This window comes from Nelusetta ayraudi, unplaced genomic scaffold (assembly GCF_046127955.1).
Source record: "Nelusetta ayraudi isolate G7.1 ecotype Tasmania unplaced genomic scaffold, CSIRO-AGI_Nayr_v1 ptg000135l, whole genome shotgun sequence".
NCBI classification, from domain to species: Eukaryota; Metazoa; Chordata; class Actinopteri; order Tetraodontiformes; family Monacanthidae; genus Nelusetta; species Nelusetta ayraudi.
In genome coordinates this window covers 10,829,311-10,849,887 of record NW_027466185.1, presented here as the reverse complement: position 1 = coordinate 10,849,887, position 20,577 = coordinate 10,829,311, and the positions used below count along the sequence as shown (strand labels likewise).

Genomic DNA, 20,577 nt, shown 5'->3' with positions numbered 1-20,577 from the left:
ATGAAATACCAAAAGTTGTTTTGAAGTTGTTTTTATACTCAGAACGGCCAGAAACAAGCACACATACATATCTCTCTCAAGAAACAAACAAACCCAAGAACAAACTAAACATATTAATGTACAGATTATCCAGTTGCATCAGGTCTGCTCACGCAGAAGGAAAGAAAAGGCCGATCCTTCAGTAAAACCCAGTTTTGAAACTTCTTAAATTAGACTTGGCTCATTTCACAGTTGCTCCACATTAATTTGGTGAGCCTTCACAGTGGACTCCGTCAGAGTCAAGGTTGATTTGCTGACTTTTACTGACACATTAAGTGTGTGACATAAGAAACGATGAACTGATTTCTATTGGCATTATCTGGAGTATAGTTTTTGTCACTGTGAATTTCTCCGAAATAGGAGAGCATAGTAACATTCATTTCAAAGCAACCGCCCCATTATCTGGAAGAAAATGGCACAATGTGAGTATAAGAAATTTCAAGTGTCAGAGTTGACGCCTGAAATTTGCTCATTTTGTCTGACAACTGACAATCTGAAGATTTCCTGTCTGCACTGGGTTGGTTTTTTTTTAACCTCCCCATGAGATGAGTTAACAGTGATAAACATTTTTGTTGATGTCAGTTTAATCCTTAAACATTCAATAACACCCCAAACAAACAAAAAAAAAAAGACACAATACATCATGTCAGTCTCACAATGAAAAGGAAACCCGCCTACACATCGCAGGGAAGAACCTCTCCAGTAGCCGAGTGAAGGCGCAGCCACCGCTGCAGCTGGGCACCCAGATAGTGCACGTCTGGCAACCCATTCTGCATCCTGTTCCGTCTGTGTTGATGGAAAACATCCAAGACAGTTTGGACGTTTCTCCCCCCAACAAACTGCATCAACCACAGACTCCTGATGTGGAGAGAAACCATCGGCTGTTGCTGTTGTCGTATGGCTGAATGCATTTCAGCTTTAAATCGGACTTCTTTTTAAATGCTGAGGTCACAGAGATCTAACATGAACACACAGCTTTTAAATCAATGCAATAGACGCATACAGCCGATATGGTGGCAAAGTGAACCAGACTGGTGCAGGATGCAGCTCGGTCTCTCTCTGCCAGCTGAGGCCGCCCTACATTCAATTAAAGTGCAATAACATCTAACGACAAATTACAGGATGTTTGTTTAAGAAAAAGGACAAAACAAACAAAAAACAAACAAACAGTGGTCTTCAATGTTCAAGCTTTTTTTCAAGCTTCTACCATCTTGTCATGACTTCATCCACACAGAAGACATGAGAAAAAAGCAATGTCATTTTTCTCTTTTTTTAATAAAAAATATTTCCTGCCTTTTTTGAGATGTATAAACTGCTAATAGTCACATCTTTTGACTCTCTCTCTCTCTCTCTCTCTCTCATACACACACACATACACAAACATGCAGGCAATCATTCCAGTATCAAACTGCACCAGAAACGACAACCTTTCACTTCTCATGCACTTTTTTTCTTTTTGGAGGATGATCCTTTGCTGTTGCTAGTTCTGTTTTGGTTGATGTTCTCCCGCCCCACCAGCTGCCCCCCAAAAAAGTCACCTCAGGAGCTGCTGGCAAAAAAAAGAGAAAGAAACTAAACACCAGTCGTTCAGATTTCTAAAATGGCAGTGTTTGGTAGCGTCAGGGCGACCTGGTACAGTGTGATGTGATTAAGACGTCTGTGTGCACATGCGTGTCTACGAGAGGCAAAGGTGTGAGCGTGAGTGTCGAGTGGCTGGTTTTAAGTGTCAATGAAGCAAAATGTGTTGTGTTTTTCTCCCCTTCGCCCCCCACCAAAAAAAAGTCACCCAGGATACTTCATCTCCTGGTTTCTGAAAGAATCTATCAGTGACCAGGGCAACAGTACATTCTTCATGTCTCTTAAATAATCTGGGTCTCTTTTCTGCTTTTATAGCCTTCATAACACAGTGCTTATGCTGCCGTACTGGCTCAGTGTAGAAGCAGGGGGGGCGTCGGTACGGTGGTGGTGGTGGTGGTGGTGGCGTTTCTGATGACAGTGGGACAACATGGATGCAGCAGAATTCTCCATCTCCGTCTTCATAGATCAGAGGTGTGCGAGGTTTTGGTGTTGTGAAAGCAACGGGAGGAGAAAGAGGAAGAGTGTGTGTGTGTGTGTGTGTGTGTGTGTGTGTGTGTGTGTGTGTGTGCGCGCGTGCGAGGCCAGCTGATGGGAGCTGCCTCCATTCTCCCTCGCTATAGCAGCTCCTCTCGCTGCTTCTTGGCCCTGGCCGGGCCCTGGCCGTTCCTCAGGGAGCCGTTCTGGGGCCGCAGCAGGTGCCCGCGCTCCTGCTCCGTCCACGGGACTCCGCCCTGCCCGTCGTCGCTGTCCAGGTCGGAGTCCGAGTGCATGAGGGCTGAGGAGGTGGGAGCGGGGACGGGTTTTAACCGCGCTGGAATGCCGGGTGGCGGGAGAGGAGAGGAGAAAGAGGGGGAAGGAGGATGTCAGTCGATTGTTCACATTTCATTCAATTTGAATTCATAGTCGCCGTGATTAAATTAATCTTTTAACGCTTGTGGAATAGCAACAGGAGTAGCTAGCAAGGCCAAAGTTTGAGGTGCAGTATCCAGGCAAAGCTTTTATATTCAATATGTAAAGCTGCCTGCCACCTTCTGTTAGTTAAACACGTAAATGATTGTAGATCAGACTTTAAAAACTTTACCTGCACCCTTGAAAGCATTTACTTCATCTATTGCCAAGTTGTTGAGAAAAGACTGTGAGCAGTGAACCAAGTGCAGTCAATATCTGAAGTTGTCAAGGTTTAATCAGTGATTCACAGCTTCAGGCATACAAAAAAACAAACTAAACAGCTGACCCAGAACCTGCGATATTGCTGACGGTGCACTTGTGTGGGTGTGTCTCACCGGTTCGCGGAGGCTGCAGCTCCAGACTGTCTTGCTCATCGGCTTCTAGTATCTTGTATCTGCTTTTGCTTCTGCGCACTTTACTTTTGCGCCTTCGAGGTGATAAAAAAAAAAAAAACAGACACACATGAGTCAGCGTCAAAGCGCTTGAATAAAGAACTAAATAAACTCCAAGATTCCCCACAAGTCCCTCAGCAAAACCCTCGACGACATTCAGCATGCGCTCACCTCTTGCAGCAACACACCATCCCCCAGACAAGAGTCGCTATTGCGACTACAATCATAAAGGATGCTATCGTGACATAGAGCACGCTCCACTCTGGGAAGAAAAAAAAATATTTGAGAGACACAAGAACGTGTGAAAAAAAACTGCCCTCCAATATTTCAATAGATTCGATGAGATAGATTAGACAGGCGTTCATTTGCGAAGCGCGTGACGTGAACGAAGGCTCCGCTTCTCACCGCAGTTGCTCTCTGTGTCTCCCAGCTGGGATCGGATGAAGTTCTCCATCCAGAAAGGGTGGCAGACGCAGCGCCGTGTGTACGCGTCACACTCGCCGTGACTCGAGCAGTTCAGCTGACAGACTGGAGGGAAAGAAGTAAGCCAGAGGTCACAGAGTTCAGAGACGTGCTGATGGAGAAAATGCAGTTTCCAGTGGCAGCTCCAACTCTCAAAATATTAAATGACTGCGTAAGAGCTCAAACTGCCACTGAAATCTTTTTTTTTTTTGGGGGGGGGGAATCATGGCTTCATGCACCGCAGAAAAAAACACACACACACACACTCATTTCCTTCGTGTCATTCACGTGGGAGATACTCACTGACTGTGTCCACCCGCCGGGCCTTGTAGATGAGGAAGTCGTTTTTCTGCTTGCGCAGCTTGTTGCGCAGGCCGAGTGCAACGCTGCGGCCGGACAGCGGGGGGCGCCCCGGACCGCCTGACACCAGGAAGACCAGCCGAGTGCTGAGGAGGGAAGGAGGAAGTGAGTAAAAGAGGCTTTTGATGCGGTAAGGGGTTAAAGATTAGGGCAAATCAAGATGGAAAATAGAAAAAAAAAAATGAAACTGATTGTAAAATCAAAAGGATCGTAGCAGCGGCACGACTCGCCTGTGCTCATTAAAGGCGCTGATTTCTCGGACGATGATGTCGCTGTCCAGCACGCCCAGTAGAACGCCAACCTGGCGCAGCAGCATGTCACGCTGCCTCTGGGAGATCTGGGACACGGCGGCCTCCAGCACCATCTCCACCAGGTCACGCTCCCAAATGTCTGACGGCCAGAGACAAAGAGAGAGAGAGAGAGAGAAAGAGAGAGAGAGAGAGAGAGAGAGAGTGAGAGAGAGAGAGAAAGCGAGAGAGAGAGTGAGAGAGAGAGAGAGAGAGGTTAAAAAACAGGTGAACAAAGATGGAAAAGGATAAACAGAGGAGGGGCGTCAGGAAAACAGCAACACATGGGAATATATCAGGGGAGCCGGTTGGCAGGCGGGATCATCCGCACACTGAATTCTGGGAAAGAGGCCAGAGAGCCGAGAGACAGATTAGCCTCTGGCTGTGTTCGGGTCTGTTCGCAATATGCCCCACACTGACCCACAAAACACACACGTATGCACACGCACAACCGTTTGCTGCTGCTCATGGAATCTGTACCTGTTAGAACATTTTGTATGTCTCGGCTGGCAGAAGGCCAAAGGCAACTCCAGGAGATTAATAATGGAATGACCGTAGTTTAACCTTCAGCTTTTTTTCCCAGTCTGAAAGGCAACAGAGTGTTTCTATTCAGGTACCTGCTTTGACTTCCACTGATCCCCTGCTAGTGCTGCTCTGGCCTTTAGTGTCAGTGACAGTGAGGATGAAGCTGTATTTCCCCTCAACCAGGTTTCCCAAGAACAGCACCGCCTGGTGGTCAGAGTTGTTCAGGACATCCTTTAACAAAAAAAGGCAAACGTACAAATGAGTTTAGACTTTTCAAGTCATGTGATCTTTCTTTATTTTCATCAGTGATGGATTTTTTCAGCCTCACCCCAGCTGCGGGGCTGCTCTCGTCTCTCGCCCACAGGTAGCTGAGGCCACCTTTGTCGTCGGTGGAGTGCGATCCGTCGAGCATGGCCGTCCTGGTGGGAAGAGAGACGGCCACACTTGGCATAACACGGGCCACTGGCGGCTGGTCCAATTCTTTTGGGAAAAATAAAATAAAAAAAAGAGGCATGGCCTGAATTTAATTCTTCATAAAAACAAAAATCCAAACAGGCATTTTTTTTTGGCTAATTCTAATTAAAATTCACCATTTATAATAGAGAAACAAATACTGCCAACCTTCTCTGACGATGACCGTGACCGTGTCGCTGCTCTGCAGCTTCCTCTCGTCGGTGACCGTCAACGTGAACTCGTACGTTCCGACCTCGAGACTCGTTGCTGTGGCAACGGCGCTGTCTGCATTTTCAATCTTCACGCCGTCGGGACCCCTGGCGGAGCAGCGGACGGAGAGAGAGGATGCGGCGGAATGACGGTGAGCGACAACCTTCTCAGTTGTAACCTTCGATTTAGAATGAAGCACTCTTGTATTTGCGACTCACTTTGTCTGTTTCCAGTGGTAGGTGGCGATCTTTTGGTCGTCCCGGCTCTTGCTGCCGTCCAGTGTGGTCCGGTCGACGGGCAGTGTCAGCTCCTTCTCTGGCCCAGCGTCTGCTACCGGGGGTTTATTGTTTTCTTCAGGGCGGAATGAAAGAAAAGGGATGAAGAAAGCGACTAAAGAATTCTCTGCTTTTACTGCTTAAAAAAACAGCAAATCATTTGCAAGGCAGCGTGACACTGAGGTTACCCTCTTCATGCTGAACGGTTATGAACACACATTGCGTATAAGGTGAAAGTGAAAGACCCAGAAACGCAACAACTTTGTCTCCTTTCAAATATGATCATTCAGGAGATTTCTATAGTCAGGTGAGCGCGAGTACGCACAGTGCCGACCTGCATTCAGAGTCGGGAAGCTACTCAAGCACAGCTCTCAGTATAGAATTTACTTCATTGACAGGGATCAGCTCCGTGGTCGGGGGGGCCAGGCACACACGCACAGTTTCTCAGGCTGTGCAGCAGTGTTCATGTGTACTCAACATGGCCTGTGGCAAAGTCTGCGTGTGAATTGCATGGCGCACTCGTGTGCACAGCTGAATAAGCTGGTCGGACAACTAAGAGTGAATAAAAAAAATGAAAAGACAAAGATAGTTCTCAGGAAGTAGGAAGTAGGAAGTAGGCAGCAAAAACTCATTCCAGCAGGTGATTTATCAGCAAGGAGGAAATGATTTTCCAGCTCAGCCGTGACCGCTTTTACCTGGCTGCACGATGACGGTGACGTGGGCCGTGTCCTGCTGCCCGGAGGAGTCGGTCACGGTCAGCTGGAAGGTGTAGTCGCCCTCCTGCATGGCGGACAGCTGCAGGATCGGAGTCCGCACACCCTGAGGAGCGAAAACAGTGCGGACAGTTCGTCACGGTCCTCTGATGGAGGGATTCTTTAAACAAAGCAGAATCCTTAAGGAGGGACCTCCACCCACCTGCATCTCCACCACCTTGTCCTTGCTCTCGGGGCTGAGGGACCACTCGTATGACAGGTTGTCGTGGTCGTCGGTGCTCTGGTTGCCGTACAGTGTGACGGAGTTTTGCGGCAACTGGATGACCTGCAGACAGACAGACGGACGGTAACGGCGATTCTTACATTTAGTTTTTGCAGTCGCGCAAATCGAAACGTGAACAGATGGGAAAGGATTTGGCCGGACCGGACTGGGTCCTGCGTTGGCGACGGGCCGGTAGTCCTTGGCTTTGTAGACGGTCAGCGTGGCCTGCGTGGAGTCGGTGGCTCTGTCAGAGTCGGTCACTGTCAGGCTGAGAGGACGTGAGAGGGTTTAATTGGACAAACGGAGAAAACAGGCAGTTATCTGCGCTCCCATGAGGCGGCAGCACCAGGCGGTTACCTGAACGTGTAGTTGCCTGGCACCAGGTTGGTGAGGGTGAGGACAGACGTGTTGGCGGACACCTTCTCTTCCCGCAGAGGACCTTTGACCTCTTCCCAGAGCCAGGCCACCACCTTGTCGTCATCTTTGCTCTCTGCGGCGCGGAAGAGAATAGAATCTTGCATTTGTTTCAGGAACGACCGATCGACGATTTCAAAACCGTTTCATCTCCGTCGTCCGAGACACTCACGGCTGCCGTCTATGACTGTGGAGCTGGTTGGCAAGGAGATCTCCTGGAACTTCGGGGAAACTACGGCAACGGGAGGCTTGTTTACCCGCGGCTCTGTCGGGGGAGAAAACAGCACAAGTCAACTCGCTGGATTGTTTGTGTCTGCGGCGGCGCGCAAAGTCAAAGGCTCGGCTGGCGGGAGTCACTGGGACGGCGGCGCGTGGGCGGCCAGCGGCCTCGGCCTCCACTTCATCTAGTCAGCGTGAGGCCCAACAGTGGGCTGATAATTGCATCTTCTCGCTGACAGCCAGGGAACAATACCCAGCATCAGACGTTAGTCATAACCTCCCGAGGAAATACTACAGGATTGAGGCTGAGATACGCTGCAACACTTGTAATTAACTGGGAGTTAAGTAAACCTTCAGACAAGTTATGTCTAAATGTTTTTTTTACTTTACATAGAATACATTTCTTTTTTAAATCCCTGAGGGGCATCTTAAAGAAGTGATAAAACCAGACTGTACAGAAAAGCACAAAATGTATGCAAATATAGAAAGGCTATAGTTGTGGGTGGATTTAGTGAGCCTGTTTTTTCTGCTCATGGACCAGAACAAAACACCACAAACTGAACTTAGGTCACAGAGAGAAGTAAAATTCACACTCAGATTCAGCTATTATTGTGGCAGACTGCTGCGATCCAAACTGTACTCACTATTGGAACAGAGTTTTTCATACACTATTGCAAGTGTTACAGGTTAAATTGGAACCAAAACCACTGAGGGGTCTTTTTTGGAATCAGAGAAGGGAGGATACATCCACATAAAGAAGAGTGTCGCATTTTAGCTTTTTCCTCCCTCTTTGCATGACGAGCAATTAGATAAAGACATTAGATATTCTCTTCAGCATTCAAAGGGAAAATTCTGAAAGACGTAGGGAGCCTTTCTAAAACTCTTGGAGCGAGATGGTGGGTTATGTTTGTTCTGAGTTACCCGTATTACCATGTGTTCTACTAGTATTACTTTTTAACGGACTGATATATGCAGGATGTATCGTTTTTTTATTGTGACTTGAATAAATGACATTGCCCTTCTTTTTTAGAGATGTTTATATCTCTGCATATATATGTGTATATATCCTGCCACACACCTGTAATGACCTGTTAACTGCATTCTCTGTCATAATCTATTAATTGTATAAATAAATATATTTGGATTCAAAAATTGTACTCACGAACTAGGATCTCGATAAAAACTGGGTCTTATTTTTATTCTTATACCTTTAAAGGGTAGAATACAACTACACCTTTGTGATGTCACAAAGGGACGTCCCAGTCTGTGTCCTTTAGCTCGTTTTTTGAGAAGGGGAGCAAGCTAAACAACGAGACGGACTTCTCCTGTGTTACGGTGAACTTGGAACATGAGTGAACAGGTATTTGGAAGTGAAACGCTGGAAGCCACCTGGTTTGACTGTGACGTTGACGTAACCCTCGCCGTGGGCTCCTTCCCCATCCACCGCCACCTCAAACTCATACAGGCCCACTGTGAGCTGAGAGAGAGAGGGAGAGAGAGAGAAAGAGAGAGAGAGAGAGAGAGAGAGAGAGAGAGAGAGAGAGAGGGAGAGACAGCAGATCAAGCAAGCGGAAAGAAGACGTGGTCCTTTTTTCAAATGATTGTGCGTTTTCCTGCTCGCACACTCAAATGAGCCTCAGCTGCATTTTTTTTATTCATAGCAAAAGCGCGAGTGCAAAAAAGAAGCCTTGCTCGGTACCTTGCTGAGCTTTAGCATCCTGCTGTGCTTCCCTTCCATCTCTCCGCTGTAATCTTTGGGATGAGTAATCAAACGCCAGTCAAATGCATAGTTGGTCCCTGCAAAAAGAGCATTAACAAATAAGAAGGTTAAGCCAAACTGCGGATGCATTTAATCAGGGATTTAGTTCCAGGTAAGAGATTTTCGCAGCAGTGGAGGCTGCATGAAGGGGTTTGACTACAGAGTGGCACACAGTCCTCCCTTAAACTGGCTCTGACTAATGTACAGGCATATTATGACTCAGGTGTAAAACCGACAGCAGCTTTTCTTGAGCAAAAATAGCACAAAATCACCCAAAACAGCTCAAGTATGTGGAAACCGTCAGGCACAAACGTAAAACGTCTTTTTCCATCTGCATAAATAAAACCAGGCAGCTGTCTTAGATTTACCGTCGGGTGGCGTCGGGACCACAAAGGCGTTGAGTTCGACCCCGTTGCGAGGCAGCGTCACCTCCACGTTCTCTCCTGCCGACACCACCAGCTCCCTCATTTTCCCTGTCAGGGAAAAACATCCAAGATCAATGGCACGGCGAGACTGACGCTGCCAGGCAGCGCTGCACTCTCTCTTTTTGGAGATGTTTTTTTAAATGAAGAGGAAGAAAAAAACATAGGCCCGCTGGGGTTGTTGATGCGGTTCAACAAGGCGTAAAAACACAACTATTTCTGTCACGGCTTCGGAGGTTTTTCCAATCCTAAAATATAAACTGGTATAAGTGCACAGCGAGATCCACACGGATGGATCTCGCGACACCGCGAGTCTGTGGCCTAACGTGCATCAGTTAAAGTGATGAATGTTTAACGGCCGAGACATTGGACCCTCCCTGGCAAACAATCAAGGACACAACATCAGTTACGCAGTGTAGCGCAATGTTGACACACATGGAACAATGTTATTTGACAGCCTAAGACATAAAGGCAAAAGTGCGAAATAATATTTTCTTTAAAAAAAAAAAAAGTATCCATTCAGCTCCACACCCAAACCAAGACAATGAAAACTGCTGATTGGTCACATATGAAGGGCTCGGCCAAACCACAGGAGCCAAGTAGGAGCCAAGTTGCAACTGTTGCCTCAGGATGATTGAGGACAGAGAGGTCGCCAGAGCCAATAACTGGCTTGACATTGAAAACTAAAAGTGGAAGACACAAACTTATTGTCTTCCAGCCTGTCCAGAGAAGAAAAAGAAAAATCACACGCTCTTGCTATACAAGCAGGTCTGAGATCGACTCGCAACATTGATTACAGAAGCTACAGCTGTTGCCTGATTTTGCACGTTTATTGCCAGTTGGGTTTGACCTTGATGAACAACAAAATAAATAAATAGAGTGGATAGGCCGCGGTGGCGGTGTTGTCCTTTAGGGAGGAGCAAACCAGTCGGCGTGCCAGTTATTCCTGTCTGCAGAAGCCCAGCGTGTCTCAGCACATTCCTACTGCTTACATTTGTGCAGCCACGGCTCGCACTGGCTCACTTTCATCTGGAAATAGCGCTGGACTAGTCTGCCGTGAGTGAAATACCCTGGTGAAAGTGTGTTTTCACTTTTGTCAAACGCCAGCCGGTGCTGTTTGAAAAAAAACAAAAACACACACTCACAAATGAATGCGTGACGATAACAAGAAAAACACACGCTGAAAGAACAATGTGTGCCGGTTTCTGCAGAGACTGTCGGCCGCGCTGCTACATTATAAATATGTTCATTATTAATAAATGAGGACGAGGCTTATTGCGGAATGAGGCTGGAAATAGTTGATCTCCGTCTGGTCACGTGACATCAGCAGCTGCAGATAATGACTTCCTTCCTTCCTTCCTCCCTCACCGGGCTGCGTTGGGGCTGCGATCACGGCGGTGGCCGAGGCGGCGCCGGCTTCGCTGCTGTTGGAAGACGCAACGGCAGCAGCGGCGGTCGAGTTCTGCTGCGGCAGCTCGCCGTCTGCGCTACTGTTGGCCGGGTGGCTGAGGTTCTTCGGGGCCACTTGCAGCGGCATGACGGTGCTGGGCGCAGGTGGAGTCGGCCGTGCCGTCGCCGGACCGGGAGCCGGCTGCAGACGCGGTGGGAAAAATCACAGAAGGTTTTGTTGACATGAGGGGGTCGGAAATCTGGAGTTCATTTAACTTCTCGGCTTCAGAAAAACAAGCCCTCAAAGGTTCGCAAGACTGACTGGTCAAACAGGGTGCGATGAAGAGGAAACATTGATGAAATAAAATATTGTTGGGATTCACCGTGTCCGCTCGTTGTCGGTGTGGCGTTTGGATTCCTGCCCGCCGTCTACGGAGAGCTCGGCGGCGTCGAGACATCACGGGACCCTGAATGACAGAGAGCGAGTGTTTAATCAACCTCAGCCGAAACTGACGGCGGTGCAAAACGCCAATGTTGAACTTTTGTACATCAGCCATCTATGCCAGTGGTTCTCAACTGGAGGAGTCTCAGGACCCACATTTCTTTTATTAATAGGAAAAAAGTCAAGACCCAAATTTATTCCACAAAAATAAAAACGCTAGCCTACATTCTATCATTATCCATAATTGAAACTATTGAATGGAATTGTGTCCTGCAAAATGTCCAACATTTTCTCTTTTAATATATACATATGTATATTTTAAAATCCCATTAAAGAAAAAAAAAGCGAGAAACTGCCAATGAAGCCGCGACCCAATCAAAACAGCTCTGCGACCCACTTTTGAGTCGCAATCCACCAGTTGAGAAACGTTGATCTATGTCTTAATGATCATAACCGGTTACTACGATAATAAAAAAGAACTCAGTCACACTCACTCAACACTCACCGAAACATACTTTTTTTGGGTCTTATTTAGCATTTCTTTTTCACAATAGCATCACTCTACTCAGCCGCTCAGTACCTTGGAGAGCATTTGCAGGAGGCCAAGGGACTCCTGGTGGGGCAGCGGCAGCGACGCGATGAGGCAGCCCTGCTCCCGCGTGCACCTGAGGAGCACGCAGCGCCCCCCGCTGCTCCACACGGCGCTGCAGCTCGGCTTCAGGCAACAGGACTCCCAGCACGTGGCCCCGCCTCGCCCATCCGCCAGGGGGCGCCAGCCCAGGGTGAGCACGCTGCTCCAATGGATCCCCAGCACACCGCCGGTCACCCGGCAGAGGCTCCCCGACACTGAAACTGGACACGGCCACAGAGAGTAGTTTTAGAGCAGGGCTGGGAAAACTTCTTGACTGGTGGGGCCACAGTGGGTTCTAATAGTTGACAGAGGGGCCGGAGCAGCAGCAGATGGATGGAGTGTTTTGGTGAGCCACCTCAATGGAGGAAAAAACATACCTTGGGATGTACAAAACGTGCTTTAACGTCAATTGTAGATGAACAAAGGCGTTAGAGCAAAACACCTGTCTTTGAAGCCAGATGGTATTCAGCTCTTTATTGAATTTAATCTTAAAACAGTGAGAAAAATGATGACATACAACTATTTTATTACCAAGTATTAATAGAACTTCTTCAAGTCCAGCGGGCCGGATTAAAAAGCTTAACGGGCTGCGTATGGCCCCTAGGCCGCAGTTTGCCCACCCCTATTTTAAAGACATGATGCTGGGTAAGTGGCAAACCTTAAACTGATTTCTTACAACTAAATATCAAACTAATGAGCCCTATAACTGATAAGTGAAAGAGTGTTACAATTCAGTATGAACACTGGTATTGACAGGGGCTGTAATTCACTAATGACTGCCGGTATTGTTGTACTGTTGTTGTATATTGTATTGCTGAACAAGCGTTGCTTTACAATTTTCCGAAGTACGAAAAAACATTGTGTACTTGAGTCGTAGACTGATGATTAATGAACAAATGAGCGTGTAATTCAAAATATAACTACGAAATATCTATGCCCCACGTTATTTGTGAACTCCTCTCTGCGGTGCGTGACGATACAGCGACTACGGGGTGTCTGCGTTTAAGGTATTGCCATAGTGCTACCATGGAATGGTAGGTGACCTTCACACCTGCCCTGTGTTTCGCTGCTTCATTTTCTATGAAATATTCCTGAACTTTAGGAACCTTGGGTCGGAGTTTTTTAGCCTTTTCAGAGGAGAAGTCGTTCTTTTTTTTTTTTTCCTTTGCAGGATGTAAACAACGCGAGACACCACCCTCGGCGCTCAGTACTGTATCGCAGGTACAAATGAGCATGTCGCAGCCGCAGTGTGATTCTATCAGTCAGCAATTTATAATAACAATAACACGACGCATCAACGCTTCAACTTTCGGGTCGACGAATTTATGCGGTGGACGACATCGATTACGTGGACTAATTGTTGCAGCCCTCGTTCAATTCAATTCAGAAATACTTTACTTGTCCTTCAAAGAGCAATTTAAAGAGTTATGGGTGCAAACAAGCTGTGAATTGCATCCACATACGCAGAAGAATATCTACCCAGAGTCCAGCATAACATGGCAACCAATGAAAAGGAGCGGACACCTTGGCAGCAGCAGCACCGCTGGACTGCGACTGCCAGGCTTTTCCAGGTTCCACTTGTTCACATCAGTCAGCGCCACTGTTGGCTCCGCTTGGCTTTGTCAGCGGGCAGAGAAGGGAAGGTGAAAACCCAACACGTCCCAACTACCGGAGACTTCCCACAGTTTAGTCTTTGACTTTGGGGCGGCCAAGTCGAGCGGCGAGAAGGAAGCGAGGCTTTTTCCTCCACAAAACAAGGCGCTGATTAAAACCCAGAGCACAGCAGTGCGGCGCGCAGACAGAACCCCCCACCCCAGTCCTCTCAGCCGGGACCCTTATCACACTCATATCAGCAAAGCAGCGAGCTGCCACAGTGGAAGCGAGGGAGCTTTTCGCTCAGGCTGCTGGAAAGAAAGCTGCCTCGTTCAAAAAGCCCTTCTGCTGTATCGAGTGAACTCGGCTCAGTCATTTCATTGTCTGAGGGAGATTCAGTGTGGGACCAGGTACAATCAACAAGAGGCCATTCAGAGCCGCGGTGCGTAAAAGCAAACAAGGCTCCCTGTGTTGTTGTTTTGCGCGTCGCACTGTATGTGGAAGGCTACACTTTTGAAAAAAGATGCACGTGAGGCCCAAAAGTCAGCAAGAGCAGAGCTGCCAAGAACGGGAGAGGAGGAGCTGGGACGAGTTGTGCTTGCAAATACAGAAAGCAGGTGATGATCATAACACAGTGGCGTAGAGTCAATAATATTCTCCACTGCACGCGCAAAGGACGGAGTCTGTGAACGCAGCACGCATCCACAGTGATCACAGGAGGGTTAAACATGACAAAATATTGACATTATTTTCACTGGAGGTGTGATTGTTATCGTGGGACGGTGGGCGTGTCCCGCAAATAGACTTAATGGGTGAGCCAGCAGTAAACGGTCATTAACTAACTGCTTTCAGTGCAACCCAGCCGGTTTGTTGTGCACTCGGCCTTTCACGACATGCCACTCGGTGACACGTCGGCTTTCCAGGTTGCACCGTTAACAACATTCCCCCACAGGCTGCAGTTAAATGACACCATGACAGCGAGACGGGCAGAGCGGAGGAGCGACTGTCACGTTTAATTCAGCGTGAGACCAAACGAAGAAGTGCTTCACGCAGTAATCAAGGCCTAATAAGTCTGTGATCGACTTTCCCGCCCGGCAACTGCGACCTGATTTTTTTGAGCTCCGAGGAGTGCGGGACCTTGCGCAGAACCTTGGAAGCAGCGGCACTTTATCTGGCAGCTTACTGCGGCTGAAATAATCTGCTGGCAGAGACGGAATCGGCCGTTTCTTACTGTACGCGATCATGTGACGACGGGAAGGAATAAATGCGAATGCAAAGGGCTAAATGGCAGCGCATAGAGGCTTTAAGATGTGCAGAATTTGAGCTGAATAAAGCCAAGAGCAAAAAAATATATGTATGTATATAAATATTTATATATGCATGTGCATATACACACACACACACACACATATATCTGAAGTGAAGAAAAGCAGGTAGATTTTTAAGCTTCTAGGATTTACAAGCAGTCCAGCAGAGCATGACTCATTGCATGGCAGGCTGGTTGTTGAGCTGCCTGCATCACAGACTTTGCCTCTCTGACTCTGTCGTACTCTGACTGTTTATTCAAGTAAATGCAGATTCAGTTTTTGTGTTGTTTTGTTGAAATTAAACAAAAAAAAAAACCCAATGGCAGCAGACTAATTCATAAATATGAATGGTAAATTGGTATGGCAGTTTGGTGCAGTGTCGGCCATTGTGCATTATGTGTTTTGCATGAGCGTGCGCTTCTGCGTACAGGGGGGGTGTATTGTGTTGTGTTGTTATTTACTGATTCTTATGTGAGGCGGTGAAATGAGTGGAGTCCAAGACAGCCCTCCTTGTTAAAGTGTATCACAACATATATTTTGTATGACGTCACACCCAAAACCTACACATACCTATGCACATTCCTCCCTGCAGTTCACAAGAGAAGACAAGCAAACACATTTTGATATTTTGCTTTTTTTGTAGTTGCAGTTGGGCTGTGCTCGTCTTGGTCTGAGCAGTGTTGCCAAAGAGTCAAGGCAGCGCAAAAAAAGATGAACAAAACACAGGTCGGGTGGCCACCTAACAAGTGATGAAGAAGCCGTTCCCATGGCGACGCAAAAGCTTAAGGTTGACTTAGCAGTGGGCATTGTTTGAGTCTGGATAAATGTGTACTGCCACACACCGAAAGCACACAAAAAAACATTGCAGCCTGTTTGAGCGAGGACCCCTTGGCCCCGCTTCAGTCATCCCAACCCTTGTCCTCTCTCATCCCAACCCTTGTCCTCTCTGTCCCCCACCCGTCAACACACACACACACTCAGTGTCTTCTCACAGAGCCCCTATTATCCCCTCTCACACTGTATTGTACGCCTCTGAGCAGAGTGGCCTCAGAACATTAGCACGCGCACATCCACACACAGCAGTGCTGCAAATCGGTCCTCAATTTCACCCCCCCTCTCATTCCGGGAGGACAGTAAACAGTGACTAGAGCGATCCAAGTGTCGTTAGGACGTTTGGAGGAGGATGAGGGCCCACCCTGAGCAGCCCAGGGCGTGGAAATCCACAGCGCAAACACAAGCTGCTGGCTTTTTCACCGAGACCAGGTGGCAATTTCCTTATCGCTTCTCAGGGCAACAGGCGCGGGTTAAGTTTGGGCCGATGGTTTGGTTACTCTACCTGTGGGCGGAGCCAACAGCCAGAGGTAGGTCAGCCGCAGGAGGAAGAGTTGAGGTAGGCTCCAGGTGAGCGGCCTGTGGCGTGCATAGGACATTTTGCACAAGAAGCCAGGTCCTTAAAACAAAAAGAGAAAATACTGACTTTACTCTTTACCACTCATTTTTCCTGAGAACCTAAATTTCACAATGAAAAATGTGGAAGGAACACATTATTGAACCCTAATATAATGTTGAGGGTCCAATGTCACCCATTTTAACATTAAGGAACAGTAAAAACACCCTAAACATTTATCCTCTGACTTTAAGTTGACTTTTAAAGGGTCACATTTCAACTTTTTTTTTCAAAAAAGTTGTTAAAAGTAAGTTCTAGTTATATTGTGAGCATCACAGTCTCTACAGGTGAATTGCTCTTTCCTGCCACTACACTGTAATAATGATATTAACTACCCGCGTAAAAAATGTTCAATTAATTGCGACTAATTGAATTAATCGATTACATTTTTAATCGACAATTAATCAATAATCAATTAATTGCAAACATCCATACTACTAACAATCTACTAGTTTATTTTAGAAATATGTAATTACTTGAAATGTGAAACACTTCAAGATCCCGTCTAGAAGGAGCGTGCACATTTCAAGCAAACGTCTCTGCTTGTTACCTTTCTCACGGCCAGGCGGGAAGATGTGGGCAGCGGGGAGTTATGTTGGTAGCCGGGTGCTACGAGGTGACAGGTGAAGAGGGGTCAACACCGGCGCGCCACAGGCAACATCCACCATGGCCGAGCCCGGGGCCTGCACAGGCTCAGCTGCTTAGACGCTGAAGAGAGAGAGAGAGGAGCAATTGAAGCCATAAAGCCATTACATTTATATGAGGGCGCACAAACGTGAGGTCAACTAAGGCTAAGCTATGAGTCTTAGTGGGGTTGTCATAGAATCCCATTTTTTAAATGTTTTTCAGAGATGTGGAAAATGGATACAGACAGAAAATGATATAATTATTCAATTATTTTAGCTGATTTCATCCCAAGCAGCCCCTGGATGTGAGTTATCCAATCCTTTCCTCTCTCTTCTCTTGATTACGGACAAAGAAGAGCCCTTTCGGAGAACAATGTGTGGAATTTGAATAAACTACAAGAAAATCGAGCTGATGACAAATTTTTATGCAAATAAAATTCAACTAGAGATGCTCAACAGTGAGAGCAATGAATATAAATGTGTGTGTGTGTGTGTGTGTGTGTGTGTGTGTGTGTGTGTGTGTGTGTGTGTGTGTGCCAGTGCTTAATTAATCCCTTCTTCTGCCTTTAACAATGACTGCAGAAAAAATACAAAAAGGAGAAAAACAAAACTGCTGATTTCCTTGAGACTGCTGCATACATCTCCCCCCTTAAAACAGGCTCTGCCTGCGGCTGTAATGCGGAAGCGATGGCAGACATCACATCTGAGCACAGAGGGACAGCTAATACAAGCTGGCTTCATTATGCAACGACTGTATTCCGATCAAGATCTCAGAGGCATGATTCACAAACCTGAGCAAGCAAACAATCAGCTGAAGCAAGGAGGAAGTGAGGAAAGAGAAAAGCATGTTGACAGGCTTCTGCAACACGTCAAGCTGCTCCATCTCAGCAATAGGCTTTTCAGTCTGTAACTGGTATATGACCCTGTGGCATGACAATGTATTTAACGCAAATTTGATGTTTTCACTTGAGCTGCATTATTTCCAGGACAGCTTAGTTTATTAAATCATTGCAATTCTTTTTGGTCATTTTTTATTTTCTACATTGACTTAAAAGTTGTTGTTTTTTACAAAGTGTAAAAAACTAACCATGCAATATTCAGTGGATTAAAAAAATCCCAAGTTACCTTCACGGAAAAATCATCTCATCAAGACTGTTTTCATTTCCTCATGCCTGGTGGCATTTCATTCCTCAAGAACTGTGACGTGGAAGTCATGTGAAAACAATTAGTTATGCAGCAATAAAATACGATGATCAAACTGAAATCCTCACAGTGCTTCAAACTAAAACTGTTTCCTTGTGCTCAGACATGTGTTTTTACAAGTTACATGTCTGTTAAGTTCATTATGAGTTAGTTTAATTTGTATTCTCCACTGCTAGAATGCTAATAGTGCAAGTAAAAAGGGTTTAGGTGAGGGGAAACGGATAATATCCAACAATATCTGGCAGGAGATGAACTGAAACTGCAGTGGTATATGTGATGGCAGCTGGTCTTGACTATTTCATTATCAAAGTGGCAGTGATGGATCAGCCATGTCCTTAGAACAGATGGGAAAGAAAACTGGGGAAGTGTACTCCTAATGCTCAGGGACATTGTGTTCAAGACGTGAGCTGGCTTCTTCTTCACTCCACATCGCCATGTGACCGTTATTGAGCAATGTGGTAGCGATGGAAGAGGTATTTTATTTACACACATCTGCTGTGCACATGGTTTGTAAATTTCAGTGGGAACCATATGGCGGGAATAATCTAACTGTATTTCATTTGATAAGCGTTTACGACGTTCAGACTGCAATAACCTTTGCGGTTAAGACTTGAAAATACACACAACCATTTGATCTCAAACAAAATGATTTTACAGCTATGTTAGGGGATAATGATTATATTGAAAATTTGGCAAGGACACCGCTCATAAGAGAAACCGTTGAGAAACTGAGTTTTGGTCTCCAAGAATGCACACACACACACATTCACACAAAAAACACCTGTATGTACTACCTGCACATGGGACTCTCCATTCCTTAGCCTGTTCTCTCTGGTCTATAATCAACAGCTTAGTGCTTCTCAGATCCACAAACAGTCATTTGTTCTCCTCCACCAGTTTTTCCAGGTGAGTGAAAAAGAAAAAAAGAAAAAATAGATCCAGCGGAAGAGATTTTGTCCTGCTCAGTGCAGAGCAAACAGCCCGACGCCGGTGGCGACCCTCGAGGGTGTGCGGCAGGAACAGCTCTCAGGTGCTAATGATCACCTGAGCTGATGACAACTCAGTCATAAGAGACCTTTTGAAAAAGCTACTTTCTTCGAGGAGGTAGTCTGTGAAACGCTCATCTGACTGACGGACCTGCACTCCCTTCGATTCAGCAAGGACGCTCTCTGTGTGGCCGCTTCTTCCACCTCCTCCACTCACTCACTCTCTCAGTTGCTGCAGTGAACAACACAACTGCCAGTTCAGTATGGGCTAGAGGGTGGACAGGTTGGTGGTGGAGCCCGCTTGTGTGATGACACCCAATCCCACCAGAAGCTTCTTTTTACTTCTTCTTGCTGCTGTGAGAAGGAGGAAATAATTAGGTTATTTTTATACCTCCCAAGGCAATTGCCTAACAAAAAGTCAATACTGAAACAACCCTCATAGTTCTCTGATAATGCCAAACAAGAGCACAGATCATACTAAGATGAAAGCAGATGTAGTAGGACAACACCAAAATCCTCAGCAAGGACGTGGGAAAGTTATAGGTGCTCTGTTGTTAGGTGGGTAAGCACAACGTCTACACGCCAAATTTATGTTATTATTTTAACGGTTCCTGCCAGGAGGTGTCAATTTTTCTTCTACGTAAGTGGTTGTTTTTATTTAATTTCCTCAGTGAAAAGTCCCTTTGATATTGCTTTACTGTACTACGTCCCAGTAGAGTAGCAGGTATGCAATTTCAAATTGGATGCCAATTAAATATGTCATTAACTCACAAGAAATAACACCATCACCATGCAGTGTGATAACCCTTGTAACCAACTGACAGCTCAAATAGAGAAACAATCAAGTGAATGTTTAATTCATCACAGTGTAGTAGTTTTAAAGAAGCTGTGCACTCGGTGCACCGAGATTACATTTTATCCAAAATGGTGGGCTCGTGCATTATGTATCTTAACTGCAAGGGAACAAGAACAAAGATTAATCTAAGATTTCATGTAGTAATCGATTAATCTTACACTTACACCTGCAATACAAGTACAAGTGTATATGAGGGTGGTAAACCGAATCAATACTATGGTATATGGATTACTAAAGGTTCGCTGTCTCGCTTTTGCCAAACGAAACTCGTAAAATCGCAGTTGAAATTATACAGGCTGGGTCGTGACACCACAAGGCTTTTAAACCTGTATAATCCGGGATCTCCTCTGTTAAAGACACCTTGAGGCTAACAGCTGCTGGCACTCGATTTTACTACAACGAAGAGCGCGATCACGAATGCATCTCGTGTGTTGCGTTACAATTTGTAGAGACGTAATGAACGGCGGAAAAGAGTACACGAGCTTACAATTTACGGCAGGTGGCTGCGTCTTTCACTTCGGTCGCTCGCTGCGATGTGCTCGGACGTCGTCGTTGCTGTCCCCTACACATTTAATTAGGTCAGAGCACCTCTATGATGCACAGCTGATGTGCTACTGTGTGTGACCACTGTCAAATCAGTCGGGGCGATAAACCTGACTTCCGGTCGACGGTATTTCAGAATAAAGTCGCCCAGATAGAGCCGTTGACGGACTTGAACGGTAAAAATAATTAATTAAATTTGCTCGGAAACAATCGATTGACACGAATATCGAGACTTT

The 20,577-nt window shown here is 46.4% G+C and overlaps 2 protein-coding genes across 2 annotated transcripts in view; one reads left to right on the top strand and one right to left on the bottom strand.

Moving 5' to 3' along the window:
* ncdn (neurochondrin) overlaps positions 1-20,577 on the top strand; it is a 327,405-nt gene that overhangs the window by 301,696 nt on the left and 5,132 nt on the right. The gene's annotated exons all lie outside the window — the stretch shown is intronic.
* kiaa0319l (KIAA0319-like ortholog) lies at positions 16-20,496 on the bottom strand. Its single transcript, XM_076011792.1, has 25 exons — positions 20,286-20,496; positions 18,751-19,296; positions 16,678-16,835; positions 16,017-16,130; positions 11,730-12,001; positions 11,091-11,174; positions 10,687-10,909; positions 9,265-9,369; positions 8,837-8,934; positions 8,527-8,614; positions 7,091-7,183; positions 6,862-6,994; positions 6,667-6,772; positions 6,445-6,567; positions 6,225-6,348; positions 5,473-5,605; positions 5,213-5,361; positions 4,920-5,071; positions 4,684-4,822; positions 4,010-4,169; positions 3,723-3,865; positions 3,363-3,485; positions 3,129-3,219; positions 2,901-2,992; positions 16-2,428 (listed from the first exon to the last, which is right to left on the bottom strand). Exons 4-25 carry the CDS (start codon positions 16,108-16,110, stop codon positions 2,232-2,234), a joined length of 2,922 nt encoding a protein of 973 aa, XP_075867907.1. The 5' UTR covers positions 16,111-16,130; positions 16,678-16,835; positions 18,751-19,296; positions 20,286-20,496; the 3' UTR covers positions 16-2,231.

Coding starts and splice junctions, on each gene's coding strand:
- kiaa0319l (XM_076011792.1), bottom strand. CDS start 16,110: ATGTCCTATGCACGCCACAGGCCGCTCACCTGGAGCCTACCTCAACTC. Junction 8,935..9,264: donor GGTCCCGACGCCACCCGACG/GTAAATCTAAGA, acceptor CTCTTTTTGCAG/GGACCAACTATGCATTTGAC. Junction 7,184..8,526: donor CAACGTCACAGTCAAACCAG/GTGGCTTCCAGC, acceptor CTCCCCCGACAG/AGCCGCGGGTAAACAAGCCT.